Source organism: Leucoraja erinacea, unplaced genomic scaffold (genome assembly GCF_028641065.1).
Source record: "Leucoraja erinacea ecotype New England unplaced genomic scaffold, Leri_hhj_1 Leri_362S, whole genome shotgun sequence".
Taxonomy (NCBI): Eukaryota; Metazoa; Chordata; class Chondrichthyes; order Rajiformes; family Rajidae; genus Leucoraja; species Leucoraja erinaceus.
Window position 1 is genome coordinate 93,114 of NW_026576263.1, and position 22,595 is coordinate 115,708.

The 22,595-nt window shown below is 45.7% G+C and overlaps 1 protein-coding gene across 1 annotated transcript; it reads left to right on the forward strand.

Annotated features, from left to right (window-relative positions):
• Nucleotides 1-639: 639 nt before the first annotated feature.
• LOC129693597 (uncharacterized) lies at nucleotides 640-21,799 on the forward strand. The gene is made up of 3 exons (XM_055630390.1): nucleotides 640-809; nucleotides 15,544-15,676; nucleotides 18,686-21,799. The coding sequence occupies exons 2-3, from the start codon at nucleotides 15,618-15,620 to the stop codon at nucleotides 19,764-19,766; spliced, it is 1,140 nt and encodes a 379-aa protein (XP_055486365.1). The 5' UTR covers nucleotides 640-809; nucleotides 15,544-15,617; the 3' UTR covers nucleotides 19,767-21,799.
• Nucleotides 21,800-22,595: the final 796 nt, after the last annotated feature.

The following is a 22,595-nucleotide window of genomic DNA, read 5'->3' on the forward strand; positions in this document are numbered from 1 at the left end:
GTAGGATGAGAAGGTCAAATTGCATCTATTTTGTTGTAAAGATTCTGACCAGTAAAACAGATGAATTTAGCGCTGTGGTATATGGTATTTTTGCAATCACTGAGACATAGTTGAAAGACTAGTAACTAAATGTTAAAAGGTATAGAAGTTCCAGGCATGACAAGGGTAGTGTAAAAGAGGAGAAAACATTGCATTATTTGTGAAGGACATCATCATTGCACTAATGAGGGAGGATGATCCAGCATGCACTTCAAATGCAACAATATGGGTAGAGATTAAGAAAGGAGGGGATTAGATTCCCAACAGTTAGCAGAAGATAGAGGATCAAATATCAAGGAAAATTGCAGAGAGAAATTGTATTGGAATAATAGAGGATTTGAATTTCCCCAGTATTGTGGGATCATCTTTATGAGATAGGATTACAGAGGGTAAAGTTTTTAAAGTGTATACAAGAAATCTTTTTGTGCCAGATGATAGTCCACCTATGGGGCCATTCTGGGCGTAGTCCTATGGAATGGTCAGATAAATGGGTGAAGTGTCAGTTGGTGAGCACTTTGGCATTATTGGTCATATCTCAGTAAGTTTCTATTTGGGGTTAAAACTCAGCAGCATCAGTTTGACTTCACAATCCCTCCCACCACGGCCACTCCCACTCTATCTGGCCCTCCTTCTATACCTCCGTTGTGGCAATCCCACAGCTGCTGCCGGTCTCCGTCCCCTCTCTTGGCCTTACCGCTCACGAAAGTTGTGTCTGTGGCTCCGATCACACGGTCTCACCGCTCACACTCTGCCAGAAATAACATTGGAAGGTGAGTGAACTGAACACCAGAGACAGCACTGAATAAGTGTAACGCAGACCAATAGACAGCAAAACGTACAGTGACTGATTACCAGCTCCTTCCTTCAGTGTCCCGCACAGGGGACTGGCTGCTTCAGGTTGTCATTGTGACCTGCCCTGATCAGCCATGATCATATTGCAGGCTCAAAGGGACACACACACACAGGGAGACACACACACAGGGAGACACACACACACAGGGATACACACACACAGGGAGACACACACACACAGGGAGACACACACACACAGGGAGACACACACACAGGGAGACACACACACATACAGGGAGACACACACACACAGGGGAGACACACACACACAGGGAGACACACACACACACACAGGGAGACACACACAGGGAGACACACACATAGGGAGACACACACATAGGGAGACACACACATATGGAGACACACACATAGGTAGACACACACATAGGGAGACACACACAGGGAGACATATACACAAAGGGAGACATATACACAAAGGAAGACACACACACAGGGAGACACACACACAGGGACACACACACACACACCTTTCCTTCACCCCCCCTATCCTCCCCCCCTCTCTTTCCTCCCCTCCCTCTTTCCTCCCCTTCCTCCCTCTCTTTCCTCACCCTCCCTCTTTTTCCTCTCGCTTCCTCTTTCTCCCCTTTCTCCTTCCCTTCCTTCGTCCCCTTTCTACATTCCCTCCCCACACACAGGGAGACACACACACACAGGGAGACACACACACACAGGGAGACACATACACAAAGGAAGACACACACAGGGAGACACACATACAGAGAGACACACACACAGGGAGAGACACACACAGAGAGACACACAGACACACACACACACACAGAGACACAGACAGACAGACACACACACACAGGGAAACACACACACACAGGAAACACACACACAGGGAGACACACACACAGGGAAACACACACGCACACAGGGAGACACACACACACACACACACACACACAGACAGGGACAAAGACAGGGCCAGGGAGAGAGAGAGACAGACAGAGGGAGAGAGAGACAGGGACAGAGAGGGAGACACACACACATACACAGAGACAATATAGTGTACTCTAGTATAGGGGAAACACACACACACACAGGGAGACACACACACATGCACACATACACAGGGAGACACACACACACAGGAAGACACACAGACATGCACACACAGGGAGACACACAGACATGCACACACACAGGGAGATACACACACATAGGGAGACACACACACACACACACCTTTCCTTTACCCCCTCCATCCTTCCCCCTCTTGTTCCTCCCCTCACTCTTTCCTTCCCCTCCCTCTTTTTCCTCACGCTTCCTCTTTCTCCTTCCCTTCCTTCGTCCCCTTTCGACATTCCCTCTCCGTCTCTCTTTGCCTCCATCCCTCACTTTTTTTTCTCTCTCTCTCTCTCTCTCTCTTTCACCCCTCCCTCTCTTTCCCCGGCCGCCCAATGGGGTGTCTGGCGGGCACGGTGCAGCGCGGATTTGCGGCGCTGGCGCTGCCGTGCGAGCTGAAGGGCAGGAGGGAGTGAGGGAGCGAGGTTGCCGCAGTAGTCGGAAGCGCAGCGCTCGCAGACGGCTCAAAAAAGCTCTGGCACCCGCTGCCCGGGAGCGACGCGCTTCCCCAATCCGTGCATATCGCTGTCATGCGGCGTAAACTTGAGACAAACTGTGCAGGTACTGAAGACAGCCTGTCAGCGTGAGAATTCTGTCTTCAGCGTGAGGGCGTGAGAATTGGCTGAAATGCGTGATTGTCACGCTCAAAGCGTGAGAGTTGGCAGCCCTGATAGACAATAGGTGCAAGAGTGGGCAATTTGCCCCTTTGAGCCAGCACTGCTATTCACTGTGATCATGGCTGATCATCCACATTCAGTACTCCGTTCCTGCCTTCTCACCATATCCCTTGACTCCGCTATCTCTAAGAGCTCTATCTAACTCTCTCTTGAAAGCATCCAGAGAATTGGCCTCCACTGCCTTCTGAGGCAGAGAATTCCACAGATTGACAACTGCGCGGTCAATCCCTTGATAATCTTATGTTTCAATAATATATCCTCTCATCCTAAATTCCAGAGTATACAAGCCCATCCGCTCCATTCTATCAACATATGACAGTCCCACCATCCCGGTTATTAACCTCGTAAACCTAAATAGCAAGAATATCCTTCCACAAATTTGGAGACCAAAACTGCACACAATACTCCAGGTGTGGTCTCACTAGGGCCCTATACAAATGCAGAACGCACTCTTTGCTCCTATACTCAATTCCTCTTGTTATGAAGGCCAACATACCATTTGCTTTCTTCACTGCCTGCTGTACCTGCATGCTTACTTTCAGTGAGTGATGAACAAGGATCCCCAGATCTCTTTGTACTTACCCTTTTCTCAACTTGACGCCATTTAGATAATAATCTGCCTTCCTGTTTTTGCCACCATAAGTCACAACTATCCACATTAAACTACATCTGCATGCATCCGCTCACTAACCCAACCTGTCCAAGTCTCCCTGCATCTTCATAGCGTCCTCCTCACAGTTCACACTGCCACCCAGCTTTCTGTCATCTGCAAATTTGCTAATGGTACTTTGAATCCCTTCATCTAAATAATTGATGTATATTGTAAATAGCTGTGGTCCCTTGCGGTACCCCACTAGTCTGCCACTGCCTGCCACTCTGAAAGGGACACGTTAATCTCTACTCTTGGTTTCCTGCCTGCCAACCAATGTTCTATCCATGTCAGTACCCTACACCCAATATTCAGGAGGGATGGACAGAAAGGAAAAGGAGGCGGGGTAGCGTTGCTGGTTCGAGAGGAGATTAACACAATAGAAAGGAAGGACATTAGTTTGGAGGATGTGGAATCAATACGAGTAGAGCTGCAAAACACTAAGGGGCAGAAAACGCTAGTGGGTGTTGTGTACAGGCCACCTAACAGTAGTAGTGGAGTTGAGGATGGCGTCAAACAGGAAATTAGAAATGCGTGCAACAAAGGTAAAACAGTTATAATGGGTGACTTCAATCTACATATAGATTGGGTGAATCAATTTGGCTGAGGAAGAGGATTTCTTGGAATGTATGTGGGATAGTTTTCTAAACCAACATGTAGAGGAACCAACGAGAGAGCAGGCTTTTCTAGACTGGGTATTGAGTAATGAGGAAGGGTTAGTTAGCAGTCTTGTGCGTGGCCCCTTGGGCAAGAGTGACCATAATATGGTTGAGTTCTTCATTAGGATGGAGAGTGACATAATTAATTCAGAAACAAGGGTTCTAAACTTAAAGAAAGGTAACTTTGATATGAGACGTGAATTGGCCAAGATAGACTGGCAATTGATTCTTAAAGGGTTGACGGTGGATATGCAATGGAAGGCATTTAAAGGCTGCATGGATGACCTACAACCATTGTTCATCCCAGTTTGGTAAAATAATGAATCAGGGAAGGTAGTGCATCCGTGGATAACAAGGGAAATCAGGGATAATATCAAAACAAAAGATGAAGCCTACAAATTAGCCAGAAAAAGCAGCCTACCAGAAGACTGGGAGAAATTTGAGTCCAGCAGAGGAGGACAAAGGGCTTAATTAGGAAAGGGAAAATAGATTATGAAAGAAAATTGGCAGGGAACATAAAAACTGTAAAAGTTTTTATAGATATGTGGCGAGGAAAAGATTAGTTAAAACAAATGTAGGTCCCTTGCAGTCAGAAACAGGTGAATTGATCATGAGGAACAAGGACATGGCAGACCAATTCAATAACGACTTTGGTTCTGTCTTCATTAAGGAAGACTTAAATAATCTGCCGGAAATAGCAGGGGACCGGAGGTCAAATGAGATGGAGGAACTGAGTGAAATCCAGGTTAGCCGGGAAGTGGTGTTAGGTACATTGAATGGATTAAAGGCCGATAAATCCCCAGGGCCAGATAGGCTGCATCCCAGAGTACTTCAGGAAATAATTTTGCAAAACTCTTTAGATTCTGGAGTAGTCCCTGAGGATTGGGGGATAGCTAATGTAACCCCACTTTTTAAAAAGGGAGGGAGAGAGAAAACGGGGAATTACAGACCAGTTAGTCTAACATCGGTAGTGGGGAAAATGCTAGAGTCAGTTATTAAAGATGGGATAGCAGCACATTTGGAAAGTGGTGAAATCATTGGACAAAGGCAGCATGGATTTATGAAAGGTAAATAATGTCTGACGAATCTTATAGAATTTTTCGAGGATGTAACTAGTAGAGTGGATATGGGAGAACCAGTGGATGTATTATACCTGGACTTTCAGAAGGCTTTCAACAAGGTCCCACATAAGAGATTAATATACAAACTTATAGCACACGGTATTGGGGTTCAGTATTGATGTGGATAGAGAACTGGCTGGCAGACAGGAAGCAAAGAGTAGGAGTTAACGGGTCCTTTTCAGAATAGCAGGCAGTGACTAGTGGGGTACCGCAAGGCTCAGTGCTGGGACCCCAGCTATTTACAATATATATTAATGATTTGGCCGAGAGAATTGAATGCAACATCTCCAAGTTTGCGGATGACATGAAGCTGTGGGGCAGTGTTAGTTGTGAGGAGTGAGGATGCTAGGAGGCTGCAAGATGACTTGGATAGGCTGGGTGAGTGGGCAAATGCATGGCAGATGCAGTATAATGTGGATAAATGTGAGGTTATCCACTTTGATGGCAAAAACAGGAAAGTAGACCTGAATGGTGGCCGATTAGGAAAAGGGGAGATGCAACGAGACCTGGGTGTCATGGTACACCAGTCATTGAAAGTAGGCGTGCAGGTGCAGCAGGCAGTGAAGAAAGTGAATGGTATGTTAGCATTCATAGCAAAAGGATTTGAGTATAGGAGCAGGGAGGTTCTACTGCAGTTGTACAGGGTCTTGGTGAGACCACACCTGGAGTATTGCGTACAGATTTTGTCTCCTAATCTGTGGAAGGACATTCTTGCCATAGAGGGAGTATAGAGAAGGTTCACCAGACTGATTCCTGGGATGTCAGGACTGTCTTATGAAGAAAGGCTGGATAGACTCGGCCTGTACTCGCTAGAATTTAGAAGATTGAGGGGGATCTTATAGAAACGTACAAAATTCTTAAGGGGTTGGACAGGCTGAATGTAGGAAGATTGTTCCCGATGTTGGGGAAGTCCAGAACAAGGGGTCACATTTTAAGGATAAAGGGGAAATCTTTTAGGACTGAGATGAGAAAAACATTTTTTACAGAGAGTGGTGAATCTCTGGAATTCTCTACCACAGAATGTAGTTGAGGCCAGTTCATTAGCTATATTTAAGAGGGAGTTAGATGTGGCCCTTGTGGCTAAAGGGATCAGGGGGTATGGAGAGAAAGCAGGTACAGGATACTGAGTTGGATGATCAGCCATAATCATATTGAATTGCGGTGCAGGCTCGAAGGGCCGAATGGCCTACTCCTGCGCCTATTTTCTATGTTTCTATACCCTGTGCCCTAATTTTGCACTCCAATCTCCTATGTGGGACCTTATCAAATGCTTTCTGAAAGTCCAGGTACATCCACTGGCTCTCCCTTGTCCATTTTCCTAGTTACATCCTCAAATAATTCCAGAAGATTAGTCAAGCATGATTTCCCCTTCGTAAATCCATGCTGACTCGGACTGATCCTGTTACTGCTATCCAAATGTGCCATTATTTCATCTTTTATAATTGACTCCAGCAACTTCCCCACCACCATTAAAATCACACATAGAAAGATACAAAATGCTGGAGTAACTCAGCATCTCAGGACAGAAGGAATGGGTGACGTTTCGGGTCGAGACCCTTCTTCCCTAATTTCCTGCTTGATCCTATCCCAAACTCCTGATCTCTTTGCTATCAGCAGTTCTCTTGCACCAGTGGCGTGAATCATTTCCAGAATCACATCCAGTTCAAGTTCAACAACATTGCTGATGGTCTTGGCAATTGTGTATTCACAGTTAGAAATATCTTACAATTAGATGTCTCTCATTGGCAAGTACTCAATACTTGGACGAGGAAGCACTTTTTCCTCAGAGTGGTGAGTCTGTGGAATTCTCTGCCTCAGAGGGCGGTGGAGGCAGGTTCTCTGAATGCTTTCAAGAAAGAGCTAGATAGGGCTCTTAAAAATAGCGGAGTCAGGGAATATGGGGAGAAGGCAGGAACGGGGTACTGATTGGGGATGATCAGCCATGATCACATTGAATGGCTCGAAGGGCCAAATGGACTGCTCCTGCACCTATTGTCTATTGTTGTGATACTGGGCACAGACAGAAAATAACCCATGACGTACATGCTTATAAAGATTCAGTTTTTCAGTTTCAGATCAGGGCACTGCCAGCAAGCTGAGGATTTACTGCTCAACTGAAAATGCCCTTAAGAAAGTGATGATGAGCAGCCTTAGTCAGACAGCATGGAAAGAGGCCCTTCAGCTCAACCAGTCCATGCTGACCAAAATGCCCCATCTGGACTGGTCCCACCTGGACTAGTGCCCATATCCCTCTGAACATTTCCCCTGAATAACCACAGACCTGTTTGACCAGTTTTACCTGGGTTTCTTCATGCCAGACACATTAATTCTGCCTTCCTGTTAAGGGCAGTCAATCATACACCCCCTCGGGAATTCAGCTCTTTGGTCCAGGTTTGAATCAAGGCTGCGATGGGGTATGGAGTCTTGTGGAACTGGCAAATACCAAACTGCCCATTAATGAGCAGGTTATTGGGGAGTAATTGCTACTTGATATCACTGTTGACAACAGCTTTCATTGCTTTGTTCATGACTGAGAGTCGACTGTTTGAGCAATAATTAACTGGATTGTACAGACTTGCCTTTTGTAAATAGGACACACCTTGGATATTTTCCACATTGTCACATAGATTTCTATGTTGTAAAGGCACCATAATTGGTTGGTGTACACGTCCTAGGAGCTAAACTGGGATGTTGCCTGCTCTCAAAGCCAGAGATCTCAGCCATTGCTTGATATCCCATGGAATGAATCTAACTGGCAGCCTTCTGCGATGGTGGTATCTCTGGCTTTGAGAGCAGGCAACATCCCAGTTTAGCTCCGAGGACGTGTACACCAACCAATTATGGTGCCTTTACGGACTGTTCCAGCTGCTACGGTCAGGCAAACGCCTCCGTTGCCATGCGGTGAGAACGGAGAGGTTGAGAAGGAGTTTCTTCCCAGAACCAATTCGGACTGTAAACGCCTTTCTCACCAGGGACTAACTCTACAGAACGTTTTTCCTTCCATTATTTATTATGTAAAAGAATATGTGTGTTATGATTGTGTTTATAATTTGTTTGGTTGTTTTGTTGTTTGTCTTTTGCACAAAAGTCCGCGAGCATTGCCACTTTCATTTCACTGCACATCTCGTATGTGTATGTGACAAATAAACTTGACGACTTGACTTGACTTAAGTTCTACCATCTACTCGGCACTCACATACTCAGCCCCACTATTATTGAGAATGCCTTGGAGCCTCTTCAGCTGCTAATTATCCACCATCTATCCAGCCTCCTCTTATAATTCATGTTTTAGGAGCAGATTAAGGCAATTTGGCCCATCAAGTCTGCTCTGCTATTCAATCATGGCTGATCTATCCTGATCAAGCTGATCAGCCATCCAAGGTGCTGAACATCCCCATAAATCTCCTATACCTGCCCACCAGTTTAATGACATCCTTCCTAATGCAGAGCAACCCGAAATGTTCACAGTAGTTTAAATGTTGCCTTGCCAACGTCTTGCACAGCTGTAACATGACATCCCAACTCCCGTGCTCAGTACAGACAGAATCATAATCATACTTTATTAGCCAAGTATGTTCTACAATATATGAGGAATTTGATTTGCCAGTCATACCAATAAAATGTAACAACACACAAAATACATTTTAACATGAACATCCACCAGAGTGACTCCTTCACATTCCTCACTGCAAAGGAAGGCGATAAAAAAGTTAAATCTCTTCCCTTCTTTGTTCTCCCGTGGTCGTGGGGCTCCTGGGAACGTCAATCAAACAATCCAAATCTGTCCACGTGGGCAGAACTCAAGGGGTTGAGCTACAGGGAGAGGTTGAGCAGGCAGGGCCTCTATTCCTTGGAGAGCAGGAGATCGAGGGGTGATCTTGTAGAGGTGTATAAAATAATGCGATGAATAGTTCGGGTAGACGCACAGAGTCTCTTGCCCAGAGCAGGGGGATCGAGAAGCAGAGGGCGTAGGTTCAAGGTGAAGGGGAAAAGATTTAATAGGAATCTGAGGGGTGACCTTTTCACACAAAGGGTGGCGGGTGTATGAAACAAACTGCCAGAGGAGGTAGTTGGGGCAGAGTCTATCGCATTGTTAAAGAAGCGATTAGACAGGTACACGAATATGACGGTTTAGAGGGAAATGGACTAAACGCAGGCAAGTGGGACTAGTGTAGATGGGACAGTTGGGCCTGTTTCCATACTGTATGACGCTATAACCTCTCCCTGTAGCTAATGCCCCGTAATCCAGGAATCAATCTGGTAAACCTCAGCACTTTTTCCACATCCCTCTTGTAATGGTGTGAACAAAACTGCACACAGTACTTCAAATGCGGTTAATCAAAGTCCTATAAAACTGTATCATGACTTTCTGGACCCTTATACTCAATGCCTTGACCTATGCTTGTAAGCTTGCCTTCTTTCCCACTCTATCTACTTAAGTTGCCATTTCCAGGTAGTTATGAACTTGGACCCCATGATCCCTCAATGCCATTCATTGTATATTTCCGCTTACATTTGATCTCCAAATTGCAGCACCTCACACTTGTTCGTATTAAACTCCACCTGCCATTTCTCCATCCATTTCTGTAGCTAATCTATATTCCACTCGAGACCTTACGCCTTCCTCACACTCAAAACCCCAACAATCTTAGTGGCATCTGCAAACTTAATAACCAACCCGTCTACATTTACGTCCAGGTCATTTTTATATATCATCAACAGGAAGTTATGTTAACATTGTATAACATCTTGGGTCAGCTCCCGACTAAACGTCAGAATATCAGAAAACTATACATAAATAAAGATCTGATCGTGTGCTCTTCCCATTTGCGTGATTTTTCTATTTTGCGCAAGATCGGTACACGATCGAGCTACAATTTTTTGCCATATTACTCACCTTTCTCCTGTGCTCAAGTGTAACAAGTTTTGTTCCGATCGATGGTTTAACCAGGTTAATTGGCGGGACTGTCATATGTTAATAGAATGGAGTGGCTGGGCTTGTATACTCTAGAAACATAGTAAATAGGTGCAGGAGGAGTCCATTTGGCCCTTCGAGCCAGCACCGCCATTCATTGTGATCATGGCTGATCGTCCCCTATCAATAACCTGTGCCTGCCTTCTCCCCATATCCCTTGACTCCACTAGCCCCTAGAGTTACTCCATCATTTGGTGTCTCTCTCCACTGTATTAGCCATGCCTTTTAAATATCATCCGAGGACCTGACAACTACTGCTCTGCAGCTCTATCCATATACCACACCCAATGTGTGAAAAGGTTACCCTTCAGGTTCCTATTAAATCTTTCTCCTCTCAGCTGAAAACGTTGTCCTCTGGTTCTCGATTCCCCTACTCTTGGTAAAAGACACTGTGCAGTCACCATATCTAATCCACTCATGATGTTATACGCTTCTATAAGGTCACCCCTCAGCCTCCTGCACTCTGAGGAATAAAGTCCTTTACATACATTACAATCAGTAATAGCACCAGCACGGATCCTTGTGGGACACCACTAGTCACGGGCATCCAGTCGCAAAAACAACCCCCTCGCATCATCCTCTGCTGCATATTACCATGGTTCTTTTGGTTCAGTTTGCCAGCTTGCCCTGAATCTCTGTAGTAATGTCCTGATGCTCTGGTGATTGTGTTTCCACAGCCACATCAATCTTCATTTGTCTGAGGTAGGACTTGAACCACTCAATTGTATTAAATCTAATATCCATTGACTTTGGTGTTACCAGGGCTGCTTGATGTCCAACTCGTCAAATGCTGCCATGAAGTAAAGGGAAGTCACCCTCACCATACCTCTCAAACTCAGATCTTGAATTCATGTGGTCTGAAGACAAATGATCTGGACTGGGCAATCTGATCATATTGGCACAGTATTTATTTGTGCTAGCGCCATGAATCATGCAGCAGGGCAGACCAATGTGGTTATGTTCCTGGACTAATAATCAGAGGTTTAAACTATTCATCTATATACATCAATCGAATCCCACTGGTGCAGCTGAAAATTTGAATTCAAAAAATTAAATTAAATTGGCAGCTGGTTTGAATATCCCCTCTGGTTCACCAAGTCTGAGAATTCTGCAACATCCTCTCACTTCTCTCCCGCTGTGATTCTTCCTGCTCTCCGTGTTTTAACTTGACTCGCTGCCACAGCCACGTATTCCTTGGCACTTGCCTGCGGCTCCAGCAGTCTGAAGGGTCCCGACCCGAAATGTCACCCATCCTTTTTCTCCAGAGATGCTGCCTGACCTGCTGAATAAAGCCCCTGTCCCACTTTCCAGAGTTAATCACGAACTCTCCCGAGTTTTCCCCTTGATTCGAACTCGGGGAATGTCGGTAACAAGCTCGTAGGAGACCGTAGGAGTCCGTAGATGTTTCGTAGCGGCTCGTATTGGTAGCCGTAGGAAGTCGGGGCATCAGGCAAGTCGGGACATGTTGAAAAATGTCAACAAGTAAAAAAAATTGCTCCGAGTACCTACCACTGGTTATTACCGTAATTCTCCGAGTTCGAATCAAGGGGGAAACTCGGGAGTTCATGAGTAACTCGGGAAAGTGGGACAGGGGCTTTACTCCAGCACTTTGTGTCTATCTTTGATTCACCAAAATCCTTTACGGAAAGAAAACTACTGTTCTACAGTTCTGGTCTACATATGACTCCAGACCCATGTAGTTACTGATCAATAATTATGTTACCTGCCTCTTCATTCCAGCAACAGTTCAGGATCGACAATAAACACGTGTTGTCACCGAAGCCCACATCCTGTGAATTAACCAGTTGTAGTGGCCTGGTCAAGGTCAGGAAAAGACCGGACGCCAGGCGGATTCAAAAGAAGCTTTTTAATTCCAACAGTTCAAGACACACACCGACACTCTTATCTCTACCCCTCAGGTGTCAACCGGTAAACCCCGTGGCAGACCAACGCCCCTGTCCCTCAATCTGCGAGGGGGATGATCCAAGGAGTGACCTACCCCCCAGGGACCGCCACAGTAATGGAGGAAGGCAGAACACTCACTTCCGCACCAGTGTCAACGAGGAAACGTTCCCCACTGCGGCGATCCCAAGCGAAAACATGATGAATCGTGCCGGCCGCCGAAGGAATCGCTGACGACCAGCCCTTTAGTTTCCCGAGAACGAACAGGGTGGGCGACAAAGCCTGGCTGCAGCTCCCCAGCGGCGATGATAATAACACCAACCAGCTTTGCTGGCGTCTGGTTGAACTGCAGGCTGGTTTGAGCCCCAGCGACCTCCGCTGGCGTCTGGTGAAACTGCAAGCCGATTTGGCTGGTTTGAACGCCACCGACCTCTGCTGGCATTGGTTTGAACTGCAGGCTGGCCGTGCTGGAAGGACGTGCTTGCCGTTGAATGCGTAATGGCCGCCGGATTTTGCCGTGGGGGCCGACCGGGAGCAGTGGAGACGCGGTGGATAGCGGTCCCGACCTGCTCTGAGTCTTCAAACGCCTCGGGAAGGACGTCCACTGCTTCCAGGTTGTGGTGGCGAGAATTCCACAGCTCGTCGGCATGTTCACCCAGCGCCAGCATGTCGGTAAACGGATCCCTAGCGAGCTGCATACGAATGTCGGGAGGCAGCTGCTGCAGGTAGGCATATTTAAAGAGAAAGCACGGCTCATGGTCCCCCATTAGGGTGAGCATGTCTTCCAGGAGGGCAGATGGCTGGCGGTCGCCCAGGCCGTCCATTCTGAAAATGCGAGCTGCCCGCTGGGCATCACCCAGGCCAAACCTCCTGATGAGAAATGCTTTAAGGCCAGCATATTTGTTTGCTACCGGGGGGGCCCTGAGGAAAGGCTTAACCCGCCTCGCGGTCAGTTGGTCAAGTGAGCCAACCACGTAAAAGTACTTAGTCTCATCCTGCGTGATACCTCGCACAGCAAACTGGGCCTCTGCCTACTGGAACCAGGTTTCGGGTTCTTCAGTCCATGAAGTTGGGAGCTTCAGCGCAACAGCGTTATTATCCATCACGACGCGTGATGAACGATGTCGGGGTCACCGGTGTAGTGGCCTGGTCAAGGTCAGGAAGAGACCAGACGCCAGGCGGATTCAAAAGAAGCTTTTTAATTCCAACAGTTCAAGACACACACCGACACTCTTATCTCTACCCCTCGGGAGTCGACCGGTAAACCCCGTGGCAGACCAACGCCCCTGTCCCTCAATTGGCGAGGGGGATGATCCAAGGAGTGGCCTACCCCCCAGGGACCGCCACACAGTGATCGTTGTTCAGAACTGACATCTTGCAGTAAGGAGGAGCGGTAAGGATGCAAAGGAAAAGGAAGTGCATGCAAGATTGAAGAGGATGGAATCTTCCGAGTCCTTGTGGAACTTCCCATCTTGAGCCACCCTGATTCAATTTTCACGTCAAAGACCAACATTTGAACTAGTTCCCCAAACGCAATGCTCCTTTGGAAGGGTTTGCTGGGAACTTGAACCACGCTGTGCTAGGGATACCTTTAATGCAGGTGCAACAGGGTACTAATCTTGCAGTGCTCACAGGACATTAATCCTGTAGCAAAGAGCGTCTGCAGAAGATTGCAAGGGTCCTTGTCATGGATCATCCCGAATGACTTAGGACTTTTGGACTTCGGACACTTTCTTTATTTTCTTCCTTGTAAACGTTGCAAGAATATGGTGACTGAATTTGTGGGTTGTGTAAAATAATTTCACTGTGCTGTGCTGTGCTGTGCTGTGCTGTGCACATGTGACAATAAAGAACTACTGAACTATTGATGTGGGAAGGAACTGCAGATGCTGGTTTACACCGTAGACACAAAATAACCCAGTTGGACAGGCAGCATCTCTGGAGAAAAGGAATGGGTGACGTTTCGAGTCTACACAGAATGGTTTTTGTTTTTTATATATTTTTATTTTGAATATAGTTTATTTTTGAAACTGAATAAAAAACCTGTAGTGCCTACTGGTGCTCATCTGGAAGACCTTCCAGTGATCAAGAAACAAATCTAAAGCATTTCAAGTTCCTCCACATACTGTGCTCAGCAGTAACCTTCCCTCCCCCACCATTAACCCCACCATGATCAGATCCTCCAATCCGTGACATCCCACCACCCATCCTCTCCTGGCTGACACTTCTAATTGTCTCATAATTTCCAACCTACCTGATCCTTCTCTTCCATGAGAAAGGCTGGTCTCTCTGAACGGCTCTGCTCCACAATGACGCCACAGTAATTTGGTTTGTCTGCCTTTGGAGCATCGTGTGCAGTTCTGGTCGTCCCATTACAGGAAGGATGTGGAGGCTATGGAGAGAGTGCAGAGGAGGTTTACCAGATGCTGCCTTGACTACAAGAAGAGGTTAGACAAATGTTGTTTTTTGTTTGTTTTCTCTGGAGCTTCAGAGGTTAAGGGATGACATGAGACAAATTAATACAATTATGAGAGGCAGTCAGAATCCTTTCCCCAGGTTGGAAATCTCAAAGACGAGAGGGTATAACTTTAAGATGAAAATGTTTAAAGGAGATGTGTGTGGCAAGAGGCGTTTAGATAGGCACATGATATTCAGGGAATGGAGAGAAATGGATCAGATATAGACAGTGATTAGTTTAATTTGGCATCATATTCAGCACAGACATCATGGGCTGAAGGATATGTTCTGGTGCTGTACTGTTCTATGCTCAATTACTGAGATCATCACTACCTCTCTCTCCATTCCCACCGTTCAACCTGTGACCAATCAAAGAAAACCGATAACACGTTTTCAAATAACCTGTGTCCTCACCTATAGTAAAGTCTTATCAAAGTACGACGCAAGTGAGATGGTCGTAAACTCCGTTGCACCATAACCACCAAGTTATCCTGGAATTTCCAGTCATTGGATTCCATGATTCCAGTTAATGCTTCCCTTCGGTCAGATTCTGGTTTACTCATCATCAGGTTCAGTCTGGCCTGCTTCCTGGTTATTTCTTAACATATTTTCCCAGAAGATTTGATAGAAACTGCAACTTTGGACCTGCTCGATGTGTCAGACAGCCTCTATGGAAGAGAAACAAAGTTAACAGTTCAGCTCAATGTTGCTTCATCAGAATATTAACTTAACTATTCCTAAATGGGATATATTATTAGGTTTGTGGTAAACAGCAACACAACTGCTGCCTGGCCCTCTGAGTATTTCCAACACTTCGCTTTATATTTCAGATTTCCAACAATTACTTTGCTTTTGTATGAACTGAAATTTGAGATACTTAGAAACACAGAAAATAGGTGCAGGAGTAAGCCATTCAGCCCTCCGAGCTAGCACCGCCATTCAATATGATCATGGCTGATCGTCCAGAATCAGTACCCCATTCCTGCCAACTCCCCAACTCCCCATATCCCTTGACTTCTTGACTTCAAATGATCTGAAACAGTACATGAACGTTTCATTATAAGATACATCCCTGTAATATCAACACATATTAATATTTGTTAACATTTCTGTATTTCAGATCCATTATCACAGTTCAATGCGATGGAGGTGGGTTTGCGCAATTGAAATGTTTCAGGATCCAGGTAACAAAGAATGCAACGTGAGGAAATTGTGAAAATGTCAACAGCTCAAGTTCCAGATCACTTTTGCAGGTAAATTACCAGTCATTTTCTACACTTGATAAACACCATGAGGATCGTTAATAAATAGATAGTCATGGTCATCAGTAAAGCAACTAACGTAGTCATTAGTACAAACTGTAATCAAAAAAGAGGGCCAAATAAATCAAACTATCTATCTATATATTAAAACTGTGAGTGTGAGATTCCATTTTCAGATTTTTTTTTCAGATTAGAATTTTGGCCTTTGATTCCTTGGTCCACCAAAACCACACGCAGAAACTCCGAGTTTTTTTCCATTTCACTTTTACATTCGCAAATCCACTCCTCATTAAATTACGTCATTTTTACGTACACATTTTGATTAAAATCCTTCCCCCCCCAAAAAATTTCAAATGTTTAAAAAAAAACAGCTCTCACCCATAGAATGTTGGTGAGCATTCCATCGTGTGATGTCACAATGCCCAATGCTCACAGATGTCCAATCGGAATGGATTCATTTACAAATGCCTTTGCTCCAGCCCCGCCATCTGGAGGCTCTTCTTTGACGATAATTTTAAAAGACTCTTCATGGTATTTAGATGATGCAACACTAAATAGATTTGTGAAATTAATATTGAGATGGCATTTCAAGATGCTGCAGGCCCATTCTTTGGAAACTGAACCAAAGTGTCACATATGTGACCAGATATCATCACAAAGTGATACATTAAAAATGAGAAATAAGGGATTAATCTTATTCATTGCTATTCCCCTTCCTTCAGAACTATGATGCATGTCTGCCTACGATATGAACATTCTAGCTTTATAAAATAGTAACGAGCATTAAACAGTAACGAGCCCAGCACCGAACCCTGTGGCACACCACTCGTCACAGGCATCCAGTCTGAGAAGCAACCTTTTACCATTACCTTCTGCTCCCTTCCATTGAGCCAATTTGCTATCCATTCAGCTATCTCTTCTTGGATCCCATGCAATCTAACCTTCTTTGTTGATAGTTGACACTCGAGTTTCTGTTTTAATTGTGTTTGCTTTAATAATTATTTGTGCTCTTCACCATGTGCTTCCTCCGAATTAATCCGAATCCTTGAATCCTGCATATATTTCATTACAATGATCCATGCAGCAGTGACTGGGTTGATCTGGGCTGGTGTTCCAGGGACAGACAAATAATAAATAACAGGTCATTACATAAAACAGATCAGGTGAGGACTATGATCAAATGGATTCGTTGTCCTTCCATAAAACACATTCCCTCCAGCCCAACTCTCCCACACCCACCAAGATGCCCCATCTACATTATTCCCACTTGCCAACATTTGGCCCATATCCTTCCAAACCTTTCCTATCTCTGTACCTGTCCAAATGTATTTTAAATGTTGTTACAATACCTGCCTCAGCTACTCCATATAGCAGCTTGTTCCATGTACCCACCACCCACTTGTGTGAAAGTTATCCCTCAGGTTCCTATTAAATATTTACCCTCACACCTGAAACATGTGTCCTCCGCTTCTTAATTCCCATACTCTGGGTAAAAGACTCTGGGCATTCATCCTATCTATTCCCCTCATGATTTTATACACCTCCATAAGATCATCCCTCATCCTCATGCGCTCCAAGGAATATTTCCATTAGTTCTATTCTATGAATGCCATTGCTTTGATGCCAGGAGCAAAGGAAGTAAAACGATTGTTGCTAAAAATATCAATTTCAAAATTTTGTTCAAATATTTCCCAAATTGACTTTAAGGCTTTTATGTTTAATCCTCCCTTCATATACACGAAAATGATTTCAAAGATGAAAGTAGGCTTTTGAATATTCTGCATAGAATATTTGTATGATGACACACACACCACATTTCAGAATATTGTTTGTATACCAGGTATGCAATGAACATTACACAAAAAGTGCTGGAGTAACTCAGCGTCAGGCCGCATCTCTGGAGAAAAAGGATAGGTGATGTTTTGGGTTGGGACCCTTCGTCAGAATGAAAGTAGTGGGGGGTGGGGGAGGGAGGGGGGAGAGAAGAACTGGAGGTGTGAAAAACCAGGACAAATCTGGGCCGGTACAGATGACCTCAGGCAGGGTGGTTCCCTGGTAGGCCAATTGTTGGATAGGGAAGGTGTGATCTCAAAACTGACTCATTGTTGCGAATTGTAGATCTGGTTAAACAACCAGGGTGGAGGAAGGGGACAACAGGGTGGGGCGTGTTAGTAGAAGTTATTTAAAATTTGAGAATTCAATATTCATACTGCTGGGTTCTAAACTACCCAAGAAAAATATGAGGTGCAGTTCTTCCAATTTCCGTGTGGCCTCACTCTGGCAATGGAGGTGGCCCAGGACAGAAAGATCAGTATGGGAATGGGAGTAATAAACCACAAGATCCAGTAGGCCTCGGCGGACCAAGAATAAGTGTTCAGCATAACAGTCCCCGCCCGAGTCCACGTTTGCATTGGGAACAGCGATGGCAAGAGATCAGGGCCCTTGTTAAAACTGACGGTTGGCGACGTTTCAGGTCAGGTCGCTTCATCAGACCAATGACAGGTGACGTTTCAAGTCGGGATAGTTCTTCAAAAAACTGATGACGTTTCAGGATGGCCCTCATCTTCAGATGGATGATAGGTGACGTTTTGGGTCAGGACCCTTCTTCAGACGGTTTGCGGTGAAGTTTCAAACTTTTCAGGCTCTGGAGATGACATGCTTTCCTGACATGAAATGTCACGTGTCCATTCTCTCCAGATGGTGTCTGACCCACTGAGCTCCTCCACATTTTGTATTTTGCTCACTAACTTCATTAAGTTAGAAACAGAGCAGAACTGTCACCTGAGGCATTGGGAAAGAACTTCCACTTTTATACGAACACACTGGCCCTGAACACTCATTATTTCACCATGACATTTTCTCTGTAGATGCAGGATTAATCTTCTCTGAATATGTATTCATGTATCGATGTCTTGATGTAGTTCAGTTTCTGTCATTGCAATTTTAAGAATTTGTGTGATTGCAAAAATGAGATCAAATTATATTTTTTATTTAAAACAGGAACCAACATGAACTAAAGAGAACAGAGACCATACAACACTTTGTAAATCAGTTTTCTAAGTGGCAATGTCGAATGACGGGATATATACGTGAACTACAAGAGATTGCAAACAGTATTGATCGGTATCACAAAGGTGCCACAATTGCAAATGTCACAGGGTCTTCTGCAGGTGCTGTAGGAGGTGTGCTTACGTTTGCAGGAATAATTGCTGCTCCTTTCACTGCTGGCAGCTCCCTGATACTCACTGCAGTGGGAGCGAGCATAGGAGGAGCTGGTGTTGTCACTAACTTGACAGCTAGCATCACTGAATATGTTACACGGTCAAAGATGCAGAAAAGGGTAGATGAGATCATCAGACAATATAAAAATGATTGGAAAGTTATATCAGCACACTTGACGAACATCGACAGTAATCTCCAGTTCCTGTGTCTTCTTAGTGAGGAAGAAAATACCGAATGTGATTGTAATGAAGGCACAACAGGGGATTGTCAAAGGAACAGCAAAGTAAAGCAAGTCACCAGTAAACACAGGGAAAATTATTTGCCCAAAGTTAAAGATAGATTATATTTACAAGGGGTTAGGGAGGAAAGGAATATTTTCAACAAATGCAGGAAAAAGTATTTTGATGAAGTTAAAGCTGGATTACAATCTGGTTCCATCGGCGTTAACACATTTAAACTGACAGCATCAATCATGGGCAAACAAGTCTTATGCAAATCTCCTGGCCTTAGCAAACTAGCTGAGAAGTTAACATCTCTGAGTCACAATGCTCAAAGAACACAGTATGCCCTGGAAACTGGGAAAGTGAAACAACTGCTTTATGGAACTCCTCTAGCTTTGTCCAAAACTACAAGAGCTGTTTCAGGAGTTGTGGGAGCACTCTTTATAGTGTGGGATATCTACTCTATAACTAAGGATTCTATTGAGCTGAGCAAAGGAAGTAAAACTGAAGTAGCTAAAAAGTTACGAGATGATGCTCAGAAGATAGATGATGCGTTAAACCTGTATGAGGACATATGCCAGTTTCTAAAAAGGTTCTTGAGAGAGACTGGGACATTGGATAATGAAGTCCAGATTTGAACAGAAAAAGGATGAAAATTGTTTCTTCATTTCCAGTGGCATTGGACTTAGATCATAGGATACTAAAGTAAGGGATCAAGCCCTTTGGTCCACAATGTCTGTGCCAAACATGATGCCAAGATAAACTGATCTCATCTGATTCATACTCCCCCTTTCCCTACAAATCCAAAAACCTCTTAAACACCACTATCCTATCAGCGTCACCACCAACCCTGAAAGAGAATTCTAGGCATCTATCACCATCTAGGCAACATTCAATAGACAATAGGTGCAGGAGTAGGCCATTCAGCCCTTTGAGCCAGCACCGCCATTCAATGTGATCATGGCTGATCATCCCCAATCAGTACCCCGTTCCTGCCTTTTCCTCATATCCCAAGACTCCGCTATCTTTAAGAGCCCTATCCAGCTCTCTCTTGCCTGCCTCCACCGCCCTCTGAGGCAGAGAATTCCAGACTCACCACTCTGAGAAAAAGTGTTTCCTCGTCCAAGTATTGAGTACTTGCCATGAGAGATCTAATTGAAAAGCGTTTCCTCGTCTTCGTTCTAAATGGCTTACCCCTTATTCTTAAACTGTGGCCCCTGGTTCTGGACTCCCCAACATCGGGAACGTTTCCTGCCCCCAGCGTGTCCAAACCCTTAACAATCTTATATGTTTCAATAAGATGCCCTCTCATCCTTCTAAACTCTAGAGTGTACAAGCTCTGCTGCTTCATTCTCTCAGCATATGACAGTCTCACCATCCCGGGAAGTAACCTTGTAAACCTACGCTGCACTCCCTCAATAGCAAGAATGTCCGTCCTCAAATTAGGGGACCAAAACTGGACTACTCCAGGTGTGGTCTCACATTCCCCGCATGTCTCCTTTAAACTTTGCCCCCCTCCCCCTCACATTAAAGCTATGACCTCTGGACATTGACCTTTCAACTTGGGCAAAAGTTCCGACTGGAATCTCTCTCCAGGGTACTTTCTTTGTAGTTACTATATGCCACTTTGTCCCACCCATCATTCCTTCTTATCCCCACTCCCAACAGACAGAAGGTAAGTTCATAAGTCACAGGAGTAGAATTCGGCCATTTAGCCCATCAAGTCTACTCCACAATTCATTCATGGCTGATCTATCTTTCCCTCTCAAAGCTCTTACAGATAGCAGAGTTAAGGGATATGGGGAGAAGGCAGGAACGGGGTAATGATTGTGGATGATCAGCCATGATCACAGTGAATGGCGGTGCTGGCTCGAAGGACTGAATGGCCTACTCCTGCACCTACTGGGTTGTCTATTGCCTAACCCATTCTCCTGACTGCTCCCCATAACCCTCCACACTCTTACTGATCAAGAATCTGTCAATCTCCACCTTAAAAATACCCAACGACTTCACCTCCACAGCCGTTTGAGACGACTTCCACAGATTCACCACCCTGACTAAAGAAATTCCTTCTCATCTTCTTTCCAAAGGTATGTCCTTTTGTTCTGAGGCTATGTCCTCTGCACTCTTGTAAGACTTAGTGCGGTTCTCCTCCATCTTATTTAGCCACATTAGCTGTAACCTCCATTTTGTACGCAGCATGCTGGTAGCATTTTAAAATATTGGCCACTACAGAAATCTGCAAAAGCCTGTGAATACAGAAGCCTATGAAGGTAACCTTCACTGTCTCAGTGAGAGTGGAGATAAGAGCCGTTCCCAGTCGTCTACAGGGCTCGAAATTAGAGGTTGCCCGGGTGCCACTGACCACTCAAAGTGCTGCCGGGCAACCTAAAAGGCGAGTCATTTTGCCCGGCTTGGCAACTTGGTTTATACCGAAGATATACCGTGGGAAAGATGCTAAGTGTGGCGTGATGGAGGGTCGGAACGGATGACGGGCCCTGCACAGCAGCAGCGGCGGCTCCATCTCCTCCTCCTCCTCCTCCTGCACCCCGCCCGGCCTGATAACGCTATAGGATCTTTGCTGTTAGCGGCCGCTGCTGCCACTCCGCCAACGGCAGTTTCAAAACAAACCCTTGGAGGAGGGAGGTGTCAGTCAGAGGCGGAAGTAGTAGAGGGGAGTGGGGGGGGGGGGGGGGTGGCTGAGGATAGAGCACGGTGATTGGAGGAGGGAGACGTGCCAAAACACTCTCAGCCAGGATTGATCCCAGTTTCCGGCGCTGCAATTGCTGCCGAACTGCCACTGGACCATCCCCGTCCGAGAGCCCCCCCATGCCCGGGGAAGGCCAGAGACGCCGGGAGTCAAACGGGAGCGGTGCCCCCAGGCCGACAGCCAGCGACGCACCAACTCTGCCTGTCCATGAGTGGATTGAGACAGGGCTGTATGCGAGATAGGCAGAGTTGAGCTGCACTTAGCGCTGGATTGAGCTGAAATTACCGTTCACAGGGCCTCAGAAGCCTCGCGTGTGTTTGTGTGCGTGTGTGTGTGTGTGCGCATGCATGCGCGGCCGCCAAGATATTCTGTCCCCGGGTCCCCTCCATATTTTTGTAGTGATTTGAGCGATGATGCCGGTGTTGTCCGAGGAGCGCTGACCTTCCTTCCCACCTCCTCTGCCCATTCCTCTCTCTCTCTCTCTCGTACGCCCCCCTCCTCTCCATCCCGCACTGATCCCCATTCCTGCCTCTATTCAGCCCTCACTGACATCCCCTGTGCTCCCCTCCTCATCTATTCATCCTGCACTGATCACCCTATCCACCTCGCATTGATTCTCCTGCCACTTCCCATCAATCCTACACTGGTCCCCCAATTCATCCTGTACTGACCCCCCTTCCCATCCATCTGCACTGTTCCTCCCCTTCATCCTGCACTGCTCCCCCCATCCATCCTGCAAAGTTCCCCCCCATTCAAC